Consider the following 20,531-nt stretch of genomic DNA (forward strand, 5'->3'; position numbering starts at 1 on the left):
CACTCAGCCCTAAGCCGATTAGCTGACTTGGTACGGCCATTGCGGACTAACCTAACCGGTGCAGCTGGCGATCATTCCTCCTTGTGGTTCTGTGGGGACGTCCTGGCCTCGATATTGGAGGAGGGACACCCCTCTGAGCATTTCGTTTCGGGATCTTTGACACCTGACCTTGAGTGATGCCATACTGCCGAGCAATAGCACACCGTTTCATGCCGGAATTTCGTAAAGCCACCACTCCATGACAAACAGCATTGTCGAGTTGACGGACCATCTCCAGAGGAAGCGGTATTACGTGGTCCTCCCGGTGACTACCTGGTCTCGGTGACCCCCGGACCGTGAGAGGAACTCCGCCAGAAAGATATATTATTTATGCGCTTTCATAACGCAATCAATATGAATTCCAATCAATAAGACACCCCACACCAAGGATCCGGATCAATCAATGATATATTCCCCGAGCAATCAACAACCATCAACAATCAGCAATCAATACTACAAAGATGTAAACTCATCTACAGTAACTCTAAGATGGCCATCTTATACATTCCTCACGTGAGCCCCACTCCCGACTCCCTCCATGGTCAATGTCTCTCACAATGTCTCCGTACTCCTGTAGTTCGATCTCCGCACGCAGGCGGTGAAACGAACCCCGGGCGGACGTGCTCCACACGTGCACGTCTCGTACCGGGGACAGCTGCTGCAGCGCACACCTCCTTGCCACACAACGGGGCAAAACCAAGCGTGGCTTGCAACGCGCGCGAGGCCCAAGGTGCGACCCGTACGCGTCCTTGTAGACGGTGAGGCGAACTGTGCCGGATGCTGGGTTCCGTGCACGGACCCACGGCAACTTGACGTGTCAAGGGGTAAGTACCCTGCGCAGGTAACTCCTTTTGTCAGGCGGGCTTTCAAACGTAGCAAATGTAGCGTCCTCCCCGCTGCTCAATATCGATACCCACTCTCGTCGGAGCTCGGCGAGGAAGAAGAAGAAGATCGTCGCTTCTCCAGGACCTCGTGTCTTTTTTCTTCCGTTTCCGGTCTCCTTTTTCCCAGAAGGGCTCCTGACCCTTTAATCACAACAACCTTTAATCGACTACACATTGATAAGCAAAGACCTGAATAGTAATTCACATGAATTCGTAACACTCCCCCCCCTTCAAGAAAGAAAGTTTGAACCCAGCGAAAACTTTCTTTGCCGGCCAACTTGGATAAACAAACCAGATAACTCACCCCCCCCCCCCCCAAATCATCAGTTCCCCCCGGGCACAGTCATCACTTAAAAATAAAGCAACAATATTTCACCCAATCCCCTAGATTAATTCCCTCTGGACCAAGCGTCAACCACTTCTAGTTTCTCTTGAATGACAGTTAAGAGGTGGTGACCAAAGCCCCAAAGTTAAACCTCTCGATAGCACTTTTTCGGGAGGCCCAGCTGAGTATTCCCTACATGGACGCCTTAAGGAATGTGGAGTTCACGGTTAGTCCGGGGAGGAAAGTTCATTACATGGACGCCTTTAAGAACGTGGAGTTCACGGTTAGTCCGTGCAGGAAAGTTCACTACCTGGACGCCTTTAAGAACGTGGCGTTCACGGTTAGTCCGTGTAGGAGCCCCGGCTCGGCGGCTCCCCCGTATATAGTGCTTCAACTTCTCCAGACTCCTACCAGTTACGGTGGGACCCCTTGTCCCAGCCGTTACCTGACTGGCGGTCTCCTTCTCGGCCAGTGCTCTGACATTCATTCTTTCGGGAGGTGCCGTAACTCTGGGAGCCTCCATAGTAATATCGGCTGCTGCCCACACCAAAACTACCGCCAAGTGGTCCTCTTCTGTAGACCACTCGACGCCTACGAAATGCCTTCCCTACTGTTATGGTCCGACCTTCCAAATCCTTACCATTCCAATTCTTCTCTGCCTCCCTGGCGTCTCTTGTGCTTGCAAACGTGACAAAGCCGAACCCTCTTGACCGTTGCGTTTCCCTGTCTTTTACCACCCGCACTTCCACCAGCGGCCCATATCTGTTGAAGACAGAGGTCAGAACCTCTTCCTCTGTGTTGAAGTTCAGTCCCCCTACAAATAACTTGGAACTTTTGTCGCCATCCCGAGCTGGGGTGGTGTTATTTCCCCTGCGGGGCTCTTTATCCACCCTCGGGTTACCATAAATTTGCCCCCCGGCCAAATCATTCCCGATAATCACAGATACTCCCTCTACAGGAAGCGTGGCTTGTAAACCGACGGTGACCGGTCCTGACACCAAATCGGATTCCAAATGGATGACATGAAGTGGGGCACTAACACAGCCACCGATCCCTTGTAACCGAACACTATCACCAGTTGCGGTACTCTTTGACAATGGCAAAATGCCCTCAAGCATTAAGGATTGATGGGCTCCTGTGTCCCTCAAAACCCTAACCGGTTTTGGGTTAGTCAAGTCTCCCTTGAGTGAGACCAACCCCTCATAAATAAATGGTTGGTAACTCTTCTGTGGGCGATTTCTTACGCTTGCCATCGCATTCGGAGTGGTAATAGTCGGACTCCGCTCTGGGTTTTCCCTTTTCATGAGGTAACAACTGGACATCAAGTGTCCAGGTTTCTTGCAAAAAGCGCAAGTAGGCCTGGAGGAAAAGCTCGTGGTCTGCCTCGGGCCCCCTGAAAAATAAGTTTGCCTTGGGCCCGTAGCCCCCTGATTTCGAACAGTTCGGGTATCAGCGTTGTCCCCATAATCATCTCGAGGCCGCCGCCATGTATTGTCGTTCTCCGCACCTGCTGTTCCACACCTCCCCTGCGGAGATCTAGGCGAGGAGTTAGGTTCGTGGACCCCTATCCGGTGTGTTAAGGCATAATCATCTGCCATAGTGGCTGCGTCCCACAACTTCGGTACTTTCTTTTCCTGCCTGCAGGTACACTTTGATGTCCTCGTGGACACACTGTTGAAATTCCTCCACCAGCATCAGGTCACGCAATGCTTCGAAGTCGTTCCCGACTCCTTTTGACTCACACCACCGATCAAACATGTTTTCTTTCACTCTAGCAAACTCCACATGGGTCTCACTCTCCCTCTTCCTGGCATTCCGGAATTTTTGCCGGTAAGCTTCCGGAACCAACTCATAGGCTTTGAGGATGTGCTTCTTCAATACCTCATAATCTGCACATTGGTCCATTGGTAGCGCCGAATAAATCTCTTGAGCTTTTCCCACCAGCACACTTTGCACTAGTATGGTCCAGGCCTCCTCCGGCCAGTTTAACTGTCGAGCCACTTTCTCAAAGTGTGGAAAAAATTTTGCGACCTCCTTTTCACTGAAGGGTGGAACCAGCCTCACATGTCTGCCCACATCCCAGGTGTTCTGGCTAGGTGTCGACCCCGTCAGCAAGGGTGGTACCTCTCCCCGTTCTCTCATTAAATCCAGCTCCTTGATTTTAATCTCTTGCTGAAGCGCCAGATCACGTTCCTTCAACTCCCTTTCGGCTTTTCTCTCCTCTGCTTCGAGTTCCCTGGCAGCTCTCCTCTCCTCTGCTTTTCTCCCTTCTAACCTTTCCTGGAGTTCTCGTTCCACTCTCCTTTCCTCTGCTTGTTTCTCTTCTCTCCTCTCTTCTGCTTTCCTTTCTTCTTCTGCTCTTTCCTTTTCTGCTTTCCTTTCTTCTTCTGCTAACCTTTCCTGGAGTTCTCGTTCCACTCTCCTTTCCTCTGCTTGTTTCTCTTCTCTCCTCTCTTCTGCTTTCCTTTCTTCTTCTTTTAGCCTTTCCTGGAGTTCTCGTTCCACTCTCCTTTCCTCTGCTTGTTTCTCTTCTCTCCTCTCTTCTGCTTTCCTTTCTTCTTCTGCTCTTTCCTTTTCTGCTTTCCTTTCTTCTTCTTTTAACCTTTCCTGGAGTTCTCGTTCCACTCTCCTTTCCTCTGCTTGTTTCTCTTCTCTCCTCTCTTCTGCTTTCCTTTCTTCTTCTTTGATCCGTTCCTGGCTCCGTAATTGCAACTCCAGTTTCCGGAGCTCAACGTCTTCTGGTTCTTCGGGTAGCCACTGCCAGGCTAACTCGTCCCATGTTCCTAATCCCACCATAGACTGTATCACCGTGGTCTGCAACTCTGCCTTCCTCAAATTAGTTCGGACCTCCAAGTTAAAATGTTTGGCCAATTTCAAGAGGTCCGACTTTAGTAACGCTCGGAACTGTGCCTCACTCGGGGTTACCGCAAAGTTCTGTGCCACAAACGCCATGGTGCCTATCGTTAACACATGTTAACCTTCACCCAAGACTTTACCCCCAATTTCCCCAAAAATTTACCAATTAATACTTAATTAATAAATTTTAATTAATAAAAATATTATTTTATTATTTTATACAATTTTAGATCCCGGACGAGCCCCCAATTCTATTACGTGGTCCTCCCGGTGACTACCTGGTCTCGGTGACCCCTGGACCGTGAGAGGAACTCCGCCAGAAAGATATATTATTTATGCGCTTTCGTAACACAATCAATATGAATTCCAATCAATAAGACACCCCACACCAAGGATCCGGATCAATCAATGATATATTCCCCGAGCAATCAACAACCATCAACAATCAGCAATCAATACTACAAAGATGTAAACTCATCTACAGTAACTCTAAGATGGCCATCTTATACATTCCTCACGTGAGCCCCACTCCCGACTCCCTCCATGGTCAATGTCTCTCACAATGTCTTCGTACTCCTGTAGTTCGATCTCCGCACGTGGGCGGTGAAACGAACCCCGGGCGGACGTGCTCCACACGTGCACGTCTCGTACCAGGGACAGCTGCTGCAGCGCACACCTCCTTGCCACGCAACGGGGCAAAACCAAGCGTGGCTTGCAACGCGCGCGAGGCCCAAGGTGTGACCCGTACGCGTCCTTGTAGACGGTGAGGCGAACTGTGCCGGACGCTGGGTTCCATGCACGGACCCACGGCAACTTGACGTGTCAAGGGGTAAGTACCCTGCGCAGGTAACTCCTTTTGTCAGACGGGCTTTCAAACGTAGCAAACGTAGCGTCCTCCCCGCTGCTCAATATCGATACCCACTCTCGTCGGAGCTCGGCGAGGAAGAAGAAGAAGATCGTCGCTTCTCCAGGACCTCGTGTCTTTTTTCTTCCGTTTCCGGTCTCCTTTTTCCCAGAAGGGCTCCTGACCCTTTAATCACAACAACCTTTAATCGACTACACATTGATAAGCAAAGACCTGAATAGTAATTCACATGAATTCGTAACAGCGGCAATAACTTTTGTAGACGTGCAGCAGTTGTTTTCCACTAATACAGAACGCAACAACCCTTATATACCCGATTGTGAAGCCAATCGTCAAATGTACCTGTCCGTACATTTTGTCAGGCTACCTGTGATATAATCCTGTTATTGACTTCTTGCTGCGACAGACAATCAGTGACATGGTTCTTTTAACAAAGAAATCACCGAAGCGTAAAAGAAACTCACCAGATTGATATTCTGAGTTCAGAAAGGAAACCCAAGTCAAGAAAAAAAAAAAAAATTCCATATTAAATGCCAAGTCTGTAGTTTCCATGATCGACAAAAATATAACCATCTGGCTTAGACATTGCTTTCAAAGCATGGACAGTGATTGTCTCTTCTTCTTCTGTTGTACACAGCACAAGGCTGCAAGTAGCATCTGTGCCAATAATGAAACACCCTATGTATGTCAGGGCAGGAATTTGGAATTTGTCCAGGGTTCCGTGAGATACCTTGCCTACGATTCACAAAGGACACCATGGGATCTTTAACGTCGACCAACTAATGCCAGCAGACGAGATGCTAGTTTAACATCCATCCAAGGGAAGACACGCACATTGATGAAACCCTCTGCCTGCGAAACACCAGGGTGGCAGTTTTTAGCTGGGCTGAGATTCGAGCCCAGGATAGATGGCTCAGAGGCGAGTCTGCATACTGTTAAGCCATCCTGCCAGCCCATGACTAACTCAAAGAAAGTTTGTTTTTATGCCTCCGCATCGAAGGCTGGATGCATTGTTTTCAGAGAATCTGCCCATCTGCCCATCCACTCATTATCGAGTGTTTTTGTTACTACAATAACTTGTGAACCACTGCATTGATTTCAACCACACTTGACACAAGTATGAATTGTAATACAAAGATGAACTGATTCGATTTTGAGTTCCACAAGTCAAAGGTCATGTGCCCTTTGAAAACCATTAATTTTTCATGTTACCTTTAATTGAGATAAAATGTAACAGTGGGCTCACAACTAACATGGGCAGAGACATATCCATCGACACATTCTCGTTGAAAATATATTTTCTAGTTTTTAAGCTAAATCTTTCTCTGGTGTTTTATATATTTTTTTGTATGCAGGGTGGCTTCGTTTAACGTCGTCCCAATTAATGTTGTTTCATTATAACGTCGATAATAATTAGATACCAAGGTTTCAAAGAACGGCGTGATTATTTACCCATAATTCATTATTACGTCGTGATCAGAGCGGACTACTTACCTCGACACATTACTCTCTCCCGTTGAACATTGCACTCTGTGACTTGCCACCCTCCCACTTTCCACCATCTGCCAGTATATTGTTTTATTTTACTAAAGGGTGATTTTTTTGTTTTGTTTTGTTTATTTTACATTTATTTACAGTTGTGTATTTCAATGTTCAATACAGAATATATAAACAGTGACAAGTGTGTGGATTTACATAAATGTGATGTATTTAATGTGGGCAAAGAAAAACTAGCATACCTATTTATTTGAGATAAATTTGATGCATTTAACGTTAGCTCACTTAACATCGTGGCTTTGAAGAATCTAACCACAACGTTAACTGAGAACAAAGTGTACTGGCATAGTACACCGTACAGTTGTGTGCTATAACACACAACTAATCGGGACATAATTTAATGAAAACCTCCGCCAGAATGAACAGTTTGCGTTTTGCATCCCACTGATCGGATGGATCTGGATCCAGAACTGAACCAAAATTGTATTGGCTTCTTCTTGTCATCTACACAACTCGTCCACCGAGTTTTGTCATAATCCGTCCACACCTTTTTGAGATATCGTGCTGTATACCGTTTTTGGCCAATCTCTCAGTTGTGAAGAATCATTTAAAAATATTGGTATCCAGATCTGGATCTTCACCAAAATCTAATTAATTTGTGCCATCATAGACCCAACCTATCCACATCATTTCGTCCAAATCCATTCATAAACTTTTGAGATATCTTGCTCACAGACAAACAAATAAACAGGGGTGAATACATAATTTCCAACCACCTTCAGTGGCGGAGTTAAAGAATGGTTAAAAGAGGAGGGGTGGGGGGTTCGGAGAGGAAGCACAGCAACAGCAGGGTTGAAGGTCAAACTAGAAGGAAAATTTTCATTGTGGGTTTGTTGACGAATCACTTTTGTTGTCATGTTCTGGATTGGCAAAATACAAATGTAAATGTCAAATTTAACAGGGAATTGATCACATGTGGCTTGCAGTTTAAAGTTGTGACGTTCTTGGCAAAAACTTTTGAAACAAGTGAGATTGTTATTATTTAAGGTGTCACAATATTTGCAGGATTTTTATGATGTTTTCTGTTTTTGTCCCCCGTCGCACCGCGGAGCGAAAGGGGGACTATGGTTTGTGCGTGCGTAAGCGGAGGACCGAATTCTAATTTGGTGTGTGGGTGCATTGCAACCCACGTCAAAATCCAAGATGGCCGCCGCCATGTATGTCTGACCCTTGAGTGGAACATCTTGAAAAATAAACGAACTACTAACTTCTAATCTGGTGTGGGTGTATCTACGCGTAAGGGAGAACGCTATTGAAAATTGAGTCGCCACGTCAAAATCCAAGATGGCCGCCGCCATGTATGTCTGAACCTTGAGCAGAATATATTGAAAAATAAACGAACTACTACCTTCTAATCTGGTGTGTGGGTGTATCTACGCATAAGGGAGAACACCATTGAAAATTGGGTCGCCATGTCAAAATCCAAGATGGCCGCCTTGCGTCCTCCACTTTGTCAACTCATCACTTCACCGACGGGGGACCAAGGCGTAACGCTTGTCTGACTTGTTTTCGAGTTGTCCGTCCGGCTGTCTGTCCGTCCATCCGTCCATCCATGGTAGGTTGTCGTTACGGCGATAACTTAAGGACAGAAGGAATCCAAGTCAAACTTAGTACAAGTTTGTATTATTATGTATGGATGAACTGATTCAATTTTGGGGTCAAGAGGTCAAAGGTCCCGTGATGTAAAAAATATTTTCCCGAACTCACTTGGGAACTACTGATAGGATTTTCACCAAACTTGGTATAAGTATATATTGTGATTCAAAGATGAACTGATTCGATTTTGGCAGCAAGAGGTCAAAGGCCAGAGGTCATGTAAAACTGTGATACTTGAAAACAGCTGGAAGAATTTAAATCAAACTTTGTACAAGTATCTATAATGATGTATTATGTGCTCCTCCCCAAACCCCCTGGTCACGGTGTACCTCCGAGCCCCGAGAGGAGTCACGGCAGAAAGATGTGTTATTCTGTGTCAAAGATCAATGGTGAAACCACACCAATTGTTACCAACAAACAAATATTGTATTAAAGTCACACAAGAATAACAACACAAAAACAATAGTAATCAATTGTACAACCAATATATATTTCCTATGATGGTACCATCAGGTTCGTACAATAAAACTCACTGTGCTCCAAGTGAGCGAAAAGAAGAACATTCCCAATGTCTCTATTCCCGCATCAAGCCAAAGTCGTATTCCGGCATCAAGCCAAAGTCGTATTCCGGCATCAAGCCAAAGTCGATCCACTCCAGTGATCGTCCGTACGATGTCGTATCGAGACCAGAATCCCGTTGGGTTGAAACTTACACTGCCAAAAATGGGCGAAGGTGTCCTCGAGAGGCGACGGGGAAATCGCACCTTTAGGTATGGACATTTGACGGCTCTCAATCGGCGAACTGCAGATTTCCCACTCCAAAAGCCACGTTACACACACACACACACACACACACACACACACACACACACACAACACACACACACACACACACACACACACACACACACCAGATTAACGTCTGAATGCGGTGAAAATGGTTGAAGCGGTGAAAAACCTTGAGCGAAGCGCAAAGCGCGCGAGTCAAAATGGCCGACGGCCCGTTCTTGAGTCGTAACGGCACTACGATGATTCTCCTCGGAATCAACCGCAAAACCTGACATGCAGGTCGATCTGTCACAGCGATAACAACTCTGTCACAGGAATCCCTTTCTTGGGAAACCCAAAGGTTCACTCGTGACTCTCGTTCGTCAATGTTCGCTCCAGACCTCGAAGCAGCTAGCTTCTTCTCTGACTCACTCGCTCCGCCTTTTCTCCTCCTCCTCCTCTTCGTCGTCATCTGGTTCTGGTTTCATTTAAAACATTAACTTTTTTACCTTTTGAAAATAGTAATCTCGATCTCCCTTAAACGACGACAATAAATAGTACATGGAATCAAAAATGTTTACATTGGATGAAAACCACAACAACGGAAGGTGACGAATCCGTAACAGATGTAATAATGTGGGCGGAGGCATATCGGTCGATGTCGCGATGTTGAAGGGTGCCGTTCTGGTTGTTTTTACTTTGTAAAACCTGTTCTTGTTTTTCCAGGCGTTTGTTGACCCACCTGACTCAATCAAAACTATTGATCCAGCCAAGGAAGGTGAGAAGCAAGCCACCCTCCCTGATGGGGATAACAAAGTGGCTTATGAACTCTACTTCAACCCGCAGGAGAAGCCAAGTTTTGTGAGCTTTCTAAGGTAAGTCTTTGAAGAGCTTAAAACTGGTGCGTGGTATGTAAATAAAACTAAATGTGCCAGATTTATGAACACCATTCTTTAAGGCAATGATTAAAGATGATTTGTAGCTGCTCTGCACATGTAGTTGCAGCTACTTTGTTAAACATCTCCAAAAATCCTGCAGATTCTGTTGAAATCATATGCACTGATAATTCCATGTTCAATCCCCCTCCTGTGTGTATTTTTTTTTTAACCTGACTTGTTCATGTGCTTGCATCTAGTTGACTTTGCATAATATGACAGTGGGGATGGGGGAGGGGGGGGGGGGGGGGGGGGAAGGGGCGGGTGTAAGTTAATGCAACTTTTACCAGATATAGCATAATGGAAAACACCATCCACACATTGATTGTTCTCAGGTGTCATTCATGTGAGCAAGTTTCATGTGCTCCTGAGTGAGCCAATGATCTTGTGTTCCTGTAAGTGAATTAGCATTCACCCTTTTAACATTGTTGGTGATAGCTTGTGGCTGCTTTCATTTGTAGCACAAGACTGAGGAGTTGCATTATTGGCTGAGGGTGTGGTTGGTTATGCTGCTGCTTCAATGCCCTCCATAGGTTTGAGCAGGAATTTGGAATTTGTTCAGAGTGCCGGCGATAGCTCACCTACTCTTAACAAAGAACACGGTGGGATCTTTAACGTCCACCAACTAATGCCGGCAAACATGATGCCCATTTAACGCCCATCTCAAGGGACGGCACACACTGATGAATCACCCTGCCTGTGAAATACTGGGATGACAGTTTATAGCTGGGTTGGGATTAAACCCCAGGCTAAACAAATTAGAGGCGAGTGTGTATCACCTCAGCCACCTTGCCAGCCCCCTGGTTGGTATCCTTATTATAAATGAAATAAAAAACACAGGTGTGGAACCGGTTGCGCGCTTTGATTAATTTCTTTCATTTGTGTAACAAGGTTGTAATAGTGAGTGTTGCCTTCAATGTTGCACCACTGTTAACTCTTGTGCCTAATTAACCATTTAATGCCACAAAACGACGACGATTTCCCAGTTTCTGGGTGAAATGGTACTATTTTTGACAGGCTCGAGCGGGATTCATCTGGTTCGATTAAAAATGAAACCAGCTGAATTGATTAACTTAACAGCACTGATGATACATCCAATGCTAGACACTGGATTTGCTTCAGTAGTTAAATTATCCTCTCGGAAATTAGTGCAAGGACACGCATGGTTTTCAAAATGTGAAAAGCTTATGGCACCAGTCGTGGGTAGATCTTTGGGATGCTCCGAGAACGAGGTGGGAGGTTGTGTTATTTGAAATGCTGGCATTTTTAGGTGCAATCGTTTAATTTTAAATACGTGGTTGGGCAGAAGTGTCCGACTTGAGTGGGTCTTCCTCCAGAATTGACGGTGCTTGTGCACCTCATGGATAATGTTTTTCTACTGACACAATAAAAAACACTTGGTGAGTTAATTAATTCCTGTTTAACTTGTCCTTTTCAGACATGATCAGTGACGGTGATGTTCAGTGTTGCTTATATTTATTACCTCTGCCACCGAGGTGGACATAGGTTATGTTTTCAACCCTGTCTGTTTGTCTATGAACATGCTATCTCAAAAAACTTGTGGACAGGGTGGCTTTGTGACGAGGACGAATTGATTCGATGTTGGTGAAGATCCGAATCGGGATACGAGAAGCTTTTTTTTTTTTTTTTTTTTTTTTTTTTTTTTTTTCCTTAAATGATTCTTTGCCATTGAGAGATTGGGCCAAAAATGTACAGTATTGACGATGAGATATTGTTTAAAGTCTGCATCCAGATCAGTTGGATACAAAACGTAAACTGTTCAGTTCGGTGGGAGGTATGTGCTCTACCGATTGCTGGTCCAGTTACAGTATCTATGGTCTATGTTCCAGGAAATTAACAATACTATCGGACCCTGCTATTCACGGTTCCGCGTATTAGTGTGTGATAAAATGTGACCTGTTTCTCTATTCACGGAAAAGTGGCCCGCGAATTCGCGTTTTTTTTCCCCCTATTCGCAGCCGTGTTCCACGAATTCGCGGGTTTTTTTTTTTCCTATTCGCAGCCGTGTTCCGCTAATTCGCGGGGTTTTCTTTCCTATTCGCAGCCGTGTTTCGCGAATTCGCGGTTTTTAAGGGGCGCAAAAAAAAAATTAATTAGCCGTTGGCTTCACATACGGTATTTATAAGACCTTCGTGGATTATCGTCGACGTTCACGGATTTTGCCTCGCCATTCATGGAGTTTGCCTCGCCATTCGTGGCGTTTGCCTCGCCATTCGTGGCGTTTGCCTCGCCATTCGTGGCGTTTGCCTCGCCATTCGTGGCGTTTGCCTCGCCATTCGTGGCGTTTGCCTCGCCATTCGTGGCGTTTGCCTCGCCATTCGTGGAGTTTGCCTCGCCATTCGTGGAGTTTGCCTCGCCATTCGTGGAGTTTGCCTCGCCATTCGTGGAGTTTGCCTCGCCATTCGTGGAGTTTGCCTCGCCATTCGTGGAGTTTGCCTCGCCATTCGTGGAGTTTGCCTCGCCATTCGTGGAGTTTGCCTCGCCATTCGTGGAGTTTGCCTCGCCATTCGTGGAGTTTGCCTCGCCATTCGTGGAGTTTGCCTCGCCATTCGTGGAGTTTGCCTCGCCATTCGTGGAGTTTGCCTCGCCATTCGTGGAGTTTGCCTCGCCATTCGTGGAGTTTGCCTCGCCATTCGTGGAGTTTGCCTCGCCATTCGTGGAGTTTGCCTCGCCATTCGTGGAGTTTGCCTCGCCATTCGTGGAGTTTGCCTCGCCATTCGTGGAGTTTGCCTCGCCATTCGTGGAGTTTGCCTCGCCATTCGTGGAGTTTGCCTCGCCATTCGTGGAGTTTGCCTCGCCATTCGTGGAGTTTGCCTCGCCATTCGTGGAGTTTGCCTCGCCATTCGTGGAGTTTGCCTCGCCATTCGTGGAGTTTGCCTCGCCATTCGTGGAGTTTGCCTCGCCATTCGTGGAGTTTGCCTCGCCATTCGTGGAGTTTGCCTCGCCATTCGTGGAGTTTGCCTCGCCATTCGTGGAGTTTGCCTCGCCATTCGTGGAGTTTGCCTCGCCATTCGTGGAGTTTGCCTCGCCATTCGTGGAGTTTGCCTCGCCATTCGTGGAGTTTGCCTCGCCATTCGTGGAGTTTGCCTCGCCATTCGTGGAGTTTGCCTCGCCATTCGTGGAGTTTGCCTCGCCATTCGTGGAGTTTGCCTCGCCATTCGTGGAGTTTGCCTCGCCATTCGTGGAGTTTGCCTCGCCATTCGTGGAGTTTGCCTCGCCATTCGTGGAGTTTGCCTCGCCATTCGTGGAGTTTGCCTCGCCATTCGTGGAGTTTGCCTCGCCATTCGTGGAGTTTGCCTCGCCATTCGTGGAGTTTGCCTCGCCATTCGTGGAGTTTGCCTCGCCATTCGTGGAGTTTGCCTCGCCATTCGTGGAGTTTGCCTCGCCATTCGTGGAGTTTGCCTCGCCATTCGTGGAGTTTGCCTCGCCATTCGTGAGTTTGCCTCGCCATTCGTGGAGTTTGCCTCGCCATTCGTGGAGTTTGCCTCGCCATTCGTGAGCTTTGCCTCGCCATTCGTGGAGCTTTGCCTCGCCATTCGTGAGCTTGCCTCGCCATTCGTGGAGCTTGCCTCGCCATTCGTGGAGTTTGCCTCGCCATTCGTGGAGTTTGCCTCGCCATTCGTGGAGTTTGCCTCGCCATTCGTGGAGTTTGCCTCGCCATTAGTGAGTTTGCCTCGCCATTCGTGGAGTTTGCCTCGCCATTCGTGGAGTTTGCCTCGCCATTCGTGGAGTTTGCCTCGCCATTCGTGGAGTTTGCCTCGCCATTCGTGGAGTTTGCCTCGCCATTCGTGAGTTTGCCTCGCCATTCGTGGAGTTTGCCTCGCCATTCGTGGAGTTTGCCTCGCCATTCGTGGAGTTTGCCTCGCCATTCGTGGAGTTTTGCCTCGCCATTCGTGGAGTTTGCCTCGCCATTCGTGGAGTTTGCCTCGCATTCGTGGAGTTTGCCTCGCCATTCGTGGAGTTTGCCTCGCCATTCGTGGAGTTTGCCTCGCCATTCGTGGAGTTTGCCTCGCCATTCGTGGAGTTTGCCTCGCCATTCGTGGAGTTTGCCTCGCCATTCGTGGAGTTTGCCTCGCCATTCGTGGAGTTTGCCTCGCCATTCGTGGAGTTTGCCTCGCCATTCGTGGAGTTTGCCTCGCCATTCGTGGAGTTTGCCTCGCCATTCGTGGAGTTTGCCTCGCCATTCGTGGAGTTTGCCTCGCCATTCGTGGAGTTTGCCTCGCCATTCGTGGAGTTTGCCTCGCCATTCGTGGAGTTTGCCTCGCCATTCGTGGAGTTTGCCTCGCCATTCGTGGAGTTTGCCTCGCCATTCGTGGAGTTTGCCTCGCCATTCGTGGAGTTTGCCTCGCCAATTCGTGGAGTTTGCCTCGCCATTCGTGGAGTTTGCCTCGCCATTCGTGGAGTTTGCCTCGCCATTCGTGGAGTTTGCCTCGCCATTCGTGGAGTTTGCCTCGCCATTCGTGGAGTTTGCCTCGCCATTCGTGGAGTTTGCCTCGCCATTCGTGGAGTTTGCCTCGCCATTCGTGGAGTTTGCCTCGCCATTCGTGGAGTTTGCCTCGCCATTCGTGGAGTTTGCCTCGCCATTCGTGGAGTTTGCCTCGCCATTCGTGAGTTTGCCTCGCCATTCGTGGAGTTTGCCTCGCCATTCGTGGAGTTTGCCTCGCCATTCGTGGAGTTTGCCTCGCCATTCGTGGAGTTTGCCTCGCCATTCGTGGAGTTTGCCTCGCCATTCGTGGAGTTTGCCTCGCCATTCGTGGAGTTTGCCTCGCCATTCGTGGAGTTTGCCTCGCCATTCGTGGAGTTTGCCTCGCCATTCGTGGAGTTTGCCTCGCCATTCGTGGAGTTTGCCTCGCCATTCGTGGAGTTTGCCTCGCCATTCGTGGAGTTTGCCTCGCCATTCGTGGAGTTTGCCTCGCCATTCGTGGAGTTTGCCTCGCCATTCGTGGAGTTTGCCTCGCCATTCGTGGAGTTTGCCTCGCCATTCGTGGAGTTTGCCTCGCCATTCGTGGAGTTTGCCTCGCCATTCGTGGAGTTTGCCTCGCCATTCGTGGAGTTTGCCTCGCCATTCGTGGAGTTTGCCTCGCCATTCGTGGAGTTTGCCTCGCCATTCGTGGAGTTTGCCTCGCCATTCGTGGAGTTTGCCTCGCCATTCGTGGAGTTTGCCTCGCCATTCGTGGAGTTTGCCTCGCCATTCGTGGAGTTTGCCTCGCCATTCGTGGAGTTTGCCTCGCCATTCGTGGAGTTGCCTCGCCATTCGTGGAGTTTGCCTCGCCATTCGTGGAGTTTGCTCGCCATTCGTGGAGTTTGCCTCGCCATTCGTGGAGTTTGCCTCGCCATTCGTGGAGTTTGCCTCGCCATTCGTGGAGTTTGCCTCGCCATTCGTGGAGTTTGCCTCGCCATTCGTGGAGTTTGCCTCGCCATTCGTGGAGTTTGCCTCGCCATTCGTGGAGTTTGCCTCGCCATTCGTGGAGTTCGCCTCGCCATTCGTGAGTTCGCCTCGCCATTCGTGGAGTTCGCCTCGCCATTCGTGGAGTTCGCCTCGCCATTCGTGGAGTTCGCCTCGCCATTCGTGGAGTTCGCCTCGCCATTCGTGGAGTTCGCCTCGCCATTCGTGAGTTCGCCTCGCCATTCGTGGAGTTCGCCTCGCCATTCGTGGAGTTCGCCTCGCCATTCGTGGAGTTCGCCTCGCCATTCGTGGATTTCGCCTCGCCATTCGTGGATTTCGCCTCGCCATTCGTGGATTTCGCCTCGCCATTCGTGGATTTCGCCTCGCCATTCGTGGATTTCGCCTCGCCATTCGTGATCTCGCCTCGCCATTCGTGGATCTCGCCTCGCCATTCGTGGATCTCGCCTCGCCATTCGTGGATCTCGCCTCGCCATTCGTGGATTTTGCCTCGCCATTCGTGGATTTTGCCTCGCCATTCGTGGATTTTGCCTCGCCATTCGTGGATTTTGCCTCGCCATTCGTGGATTTTGCCTCGCATTCGTGGATTTTGCCTCGCCATTCGTGATTTTGCCTCGCCATTCGTGGATTTTGCCTCGCCATTCGTGGATTTTGCCTCGCCATTCGTGGATTTTGCCTCGCCATTCGTGGATTTTGCCTCGCCATTCGTGGATTTTGCCTCGCCATTCGTGGATTTTGCCTCGCCATTCGTGGATTTTGCCTCGCCATTCGTGGATTTTGCCTCGCCATTCGTGGATTTTGCCTCGCCATTCGTGGATTTTGCCTCGCCATTCGTGGATTTTGCCTCGCCATTCGTGGATTTTGCCTCGCCATTCGTGGATTTTGCCTCGCCATTCGTGGATTTTGCCTCGCCATTCGTGGATTTTGCCTCGCCATTCGTGGATTTTGCCTCGCCATTCGTGGATTTTGCCTCGCCATTCGTGGATTTTGCCTCGCCATTCGTGGATTTTGCCTCGCCATTCGTGGATTTTGCCTCGCCATTCGTGGATTTTGCCTCGCCATTCGTGGATTTTGCCTCGCCATTCGTGGATTTTGCCTCGCCATTCGTGGATTTTGCCTCGCCATTCGTGGATTTTGCCTCGCCATTCGTGGATTTTGCCTCGCCATTCGTGGATTTTGCCTCTCTATTCGCGGATTTTCGTGACTCGGGAACCTATCCCCCCTTTTTGTATTGAAACATTGCCCCGCTATTTGTGGGTTTCGCTATTCGAGGATTTTCCAGGAACTTATCCCGAGCAAATAACGGGGTCCGAGGGCATTTTCAAAATTGTCTTTATAGACTCAAACAGGGAAATTCATCTCGCTAACGAAGTGACTTTATGCTCGTCTGAATACATTTCCAATTCTCTGTGTAATTTCAATTGCATGCATCAAGAATGCCTTCATTTATATGTCACATGCAGCATTATGTCCAATCAATTGCAGATTTGGGTCATTTTCTGGCTTGGTGAAGTCAGCTCTGTGTGGAGGTTCAGCATCACCAAAATGAAGTAGTCTGGCTGGAATGGCATTGCAAACGATTCGTAATGGGCCACGACAGTTTCTACTTATGAATCGCCATGTAGAGTTCCACATTAAGTTCAAAAAGAAGCTGCGTAGCTGATAGTCCATCGATGTATGTATATATATATATATATATATATATATATATATATAGATAGATATATATATATATATATATATATATATATATATATATTATATATATAGATAGATATATATATATATATATATATATATATATATATATAATATATATATATTTTTGCAGCTAAAGGTTTAGGTCTGCCCAATGAATTAGTTGGATGTGTCTCCTGTTTCCTCAATATATTATGTAATCATCTTGCACGAGCTTTTTTCTGCAGAGATTGTGTGCACTTACTGAAGGGTGCTCTGCATTTTGCAGGTGTCTGAACTAGAAAAGCGACTGACCAAGTTGGAGGCAGCAGTTGGCAAGTCTTCATCCAATGCTGTAAGTGGTTGTGTGTGTGTGTGTGTGTGTGTGTGTGTGTGTGTGTGTGTGTGTGTGTGTGTGTGTGTGTGTGTGTGTGTGTGTGTGTGTGTGTGTGTGTGTGTGTGTGTGTGTGTGTGTGTGTGTGTGTGTGTGTCTGTCTCGTTATCTCCATGTGTGGGTTTCAGGAGGTGGATCAGAGCCATCCCAGATCTCTAAAGTAACAAACTTAGTGTGTGCATGCGTGCACATGTTGCTGGCTGCTATCTTCACATGTTGGTTGGTTTCAGGAGATGGAACCTAACTAACAGGCCTCAAAATGTGTCTGTTGTCTGTATCTGTCTTTTCTTCATAATCTGGCACCAATTCCAGTGCCAAGACATCTTGTGAATAACGTGTTTGTTTGCAGAATTCTGCTGGATGTTAATGCAAGGAACTTCTGTTTTGGTCAGTGAGTATTTTTTTTTCTTTTATGTCCACCAATTGCAAGTGGTGTTCGAAGCTGCTCGTTTTAAGTCTCCTTTATCTTCTCTGCTTTTTAGGCTACGCTGGAAATGCTGCAGAGCCACGTCAGCACTCTGGATCCAATGACCCTTGATCATATCGAAGGCAGGCTGCAGGTATGCATTCTAGATTGAGACTATTTAAAGAAGGGCAGAAGATGCTGAGAAATTAGTTGCACAACCTGATTAAAGGAAAGGCCGCTTCCCAGATTTCAGCATCCTTTATGACAGCGAGGCAGCACCCAGGTTTTTAATTGTGATTACAGTGGCTGCAGAAACATTTAATTTTGGGCGAGAAAAGCTGTATATATGACAGAAACTTGTTTTTGAGTCAAAAATTATTTGAGAGGTGCTAAAAACAGTTATTTGAACATGCTCCACGATTCCGAGACGCACTCGGGGTTTAAAAAAAAAAATCTTTTATATATATATATTTTATTTATTTATAGTTTTTACGTTTTAAAAAAAGTTTGTGAAGCTGCTTCAATATTTGAAGCGGCCTTTCATGGGCGTATTTCGCCGGGAGTTCTTGCAATACAGACTGTGACATATCAACTCTTGGATGAGTTGATCAGGAAGTTCTCCAACTGTTTCGTTGTGCAGAGGCGCACGTACCCCTTTCTTGCAGGTATGCTTACAAAGTATTTTTGGCTTCTTTAAAAGTTTTTTTGTTTTTCAGTCATTTTATTCTACAATCCTTATTTGGGAGCCATGGAAGATGTCCAGGCAGTCATGATCGACTTTTTACTCTATTTCTGCGCATGCGCGGGGGCGGAAAATGTCATTTCAAAAGTGCCGTATTAAGTAGTACTGTGTTTCTTTGGTAGCAGTAATTTGCCATTTGGACGGGTTGCTACTTCATTATATTAACGGGTGGTTAATAATTAAAGCCATTTGCGATCAGGGCAACTCAAATAATTCGGAGAATAAGTGACTTCACGTGCTTATTTAATAAGTAAATGGGGAGGGTAAACAAAGGACACGAACGCGTTTTAAAAAAAAACGGTTTATTTACAATACTACGCAGCATGGGCATCGAACAAATGTAAATACTGTCTGGGGAATTCACGAATGACAATCGAGCGTTAATGAGGAGACCATCAATGGTGGACTTCACTCTATATGCACGGGAGGAAGGAAGGGAAGAAGAAGAAGCGGGATTCACCTGTCGGTCCGCAAGTAGTCTTCAACCCTGCAAATAGTTAAACTCACACAAACGGAATAAAAGTTGTTTGGGAAAATAATACAAGGGTTTATTCAACGAAATGCCGGGACAAGGAAACGCGACGATAAATAATGTTCCTAAATCGGGACATCCCCACACCAGACTTCTACAACGGACACAGGAAGAATTAATCAAAGCAATCGTTGTTCTGTGGTGTAGCTTATCTCTGTCTGGATGCAGCATCCGTCAGGAATCGTTAGGTCCGAGCACGTCGTCCAGGCCCCAAGTTTGCAGTCCGGGTGCAGCTCTGGTGTTGAGGCGAAGCAGGCCTCCCCGCGCCCCCGTTCACCAGGCCTCGTGTCCTTGTTCACGCTCCACTAGGCCAACATACGCCGCTGCGCGGCAAGCCTTGTTTGCACGCTCGGTCCCGTATGCGAACGCAGGTAAGGAGGATCGTCGACGCTCCACCGTCCGTCGTCGCCCAACAAGCCGAGGTCCAGTGCACGGAAAGAAGGGAAGAGGAAGAGTACGTCCAGGGCAAACAGGAGCTCCAAGCGCAAGATTCAGTTCCAACGAGAGGGCAGATGGAGAGAGCCAAATGCCGGCGAGCGAGTGGTTTTACCGATCGTCTCGTGACGTCAGCTCCCTTTCTCCCCAATCAGTGCGTCGCTTCTTGACTCTGCCAATCGGCGGCCTGCTTCTCGCTCGCCCCTCCCCCCTGTCAATCACGAGTCCTGGGTGTGGCTATTGCGTGCCTGAGCAATGTTTGCTTGCCATGCCACCGTAGTGCGTGGTCACTTCCTGTCTGTTCTTCCTGGTGTTTTATTATTATCGTGGCGGAGGGGGAATTTAAGTAGTGTGTGTGATAATGGGCCTAACTAATGTCTATTTGTGCATTGCCATACGGGACAAATGGAATGATAACCAGGTCTGACACACAGGGGAACTAGTATAATCCCTGCTCTACCTATCATACGATCGTCTTTGGATGATCACAGATATACACTTAATCCGACGAACGGGCTAGATGGGTCCCTGACTTACTTACATCGAGATGGTTCTTCTTCTTCGACATCGGAGCACCGACCAATGCAGATCTACCTAAATTTATATATCCCCCTACCCCACCGACATAACAATACACTGTATTAAAAAATTTTGAACAACATTTTATAGGACTAGTCACTAGTGTGACTTAAATCGACTATTGTCCCATAATGTGTTGATGACGGAGACGTTCTATAGTAATGACGCAAATAGACTCGCCGTAAATTGGCGACTTATTGTGTGTATATACTGTACGTACACACACACACACACACACACACACACACACACACACACACACACACACACACACACACACATCGTTTTTTCATTTCTGTTCCATACAATTCTCTCTCTGTCTCTGTCTGTCTATCTCTCCCTCTGTGGCTGTCTCTCCCTCTGTGGCTGTCTCTCCCTCTGTGGCTGTCTCTCCCTCTGTGGCTGTCTCTCCCTCTGTGGCTGTCTCTCCCTCTGTGGCTGTCTCTCCCTCTGTGGCTGTCTCTCCCTCTGTGGCTGTCTCTCCCTCTGTGGCTGTCTCTCCCTCTGTGGCTGTCT

General features: G+C 47.6%; 1 protein-coding gene across 1 annotated transcript in view; it reads left to right on the forward strand.

Annotated features, from left to right (window-relative positions):
* Positions 1–20,531, forward strand: part of DCTN2 (dynactin subunit 2) — a 90,171-nt gene that overhangs the window by 32,240 nt on the left and 37,400 nt on the right. The window contains exons 7-9 of the mRNA XM_078782756.1: positions 9,617–9,752; positions 17,217–17,282; positions 17,804–17,881. Of these exons, the coding sequence (XP_078638882.1) occupies positions 9,617–9,752; positions 17,217–17,282; positions 17,804–17,881 (280 nt within the window). The remainder of the gene's footprint in view (positions 1–9,616; positions 9,753–17,216; positions 17,283–17,803; positions 17,882–20,531) is intronic.

The sequence above is a fragment of the Myxine glutinosa genome, chromosome 7, assembly GCF_964187855.1.
Source record: "Myxine glutinosa chromosome 7, kmMyxGlut1.1, whole genome shotgun sequence".
NCBI lineage: Eukaryota > Metazoa > Chordata > Myxini > Myxiniformes > Myxinidae > Myxine > Myxine glutinosa.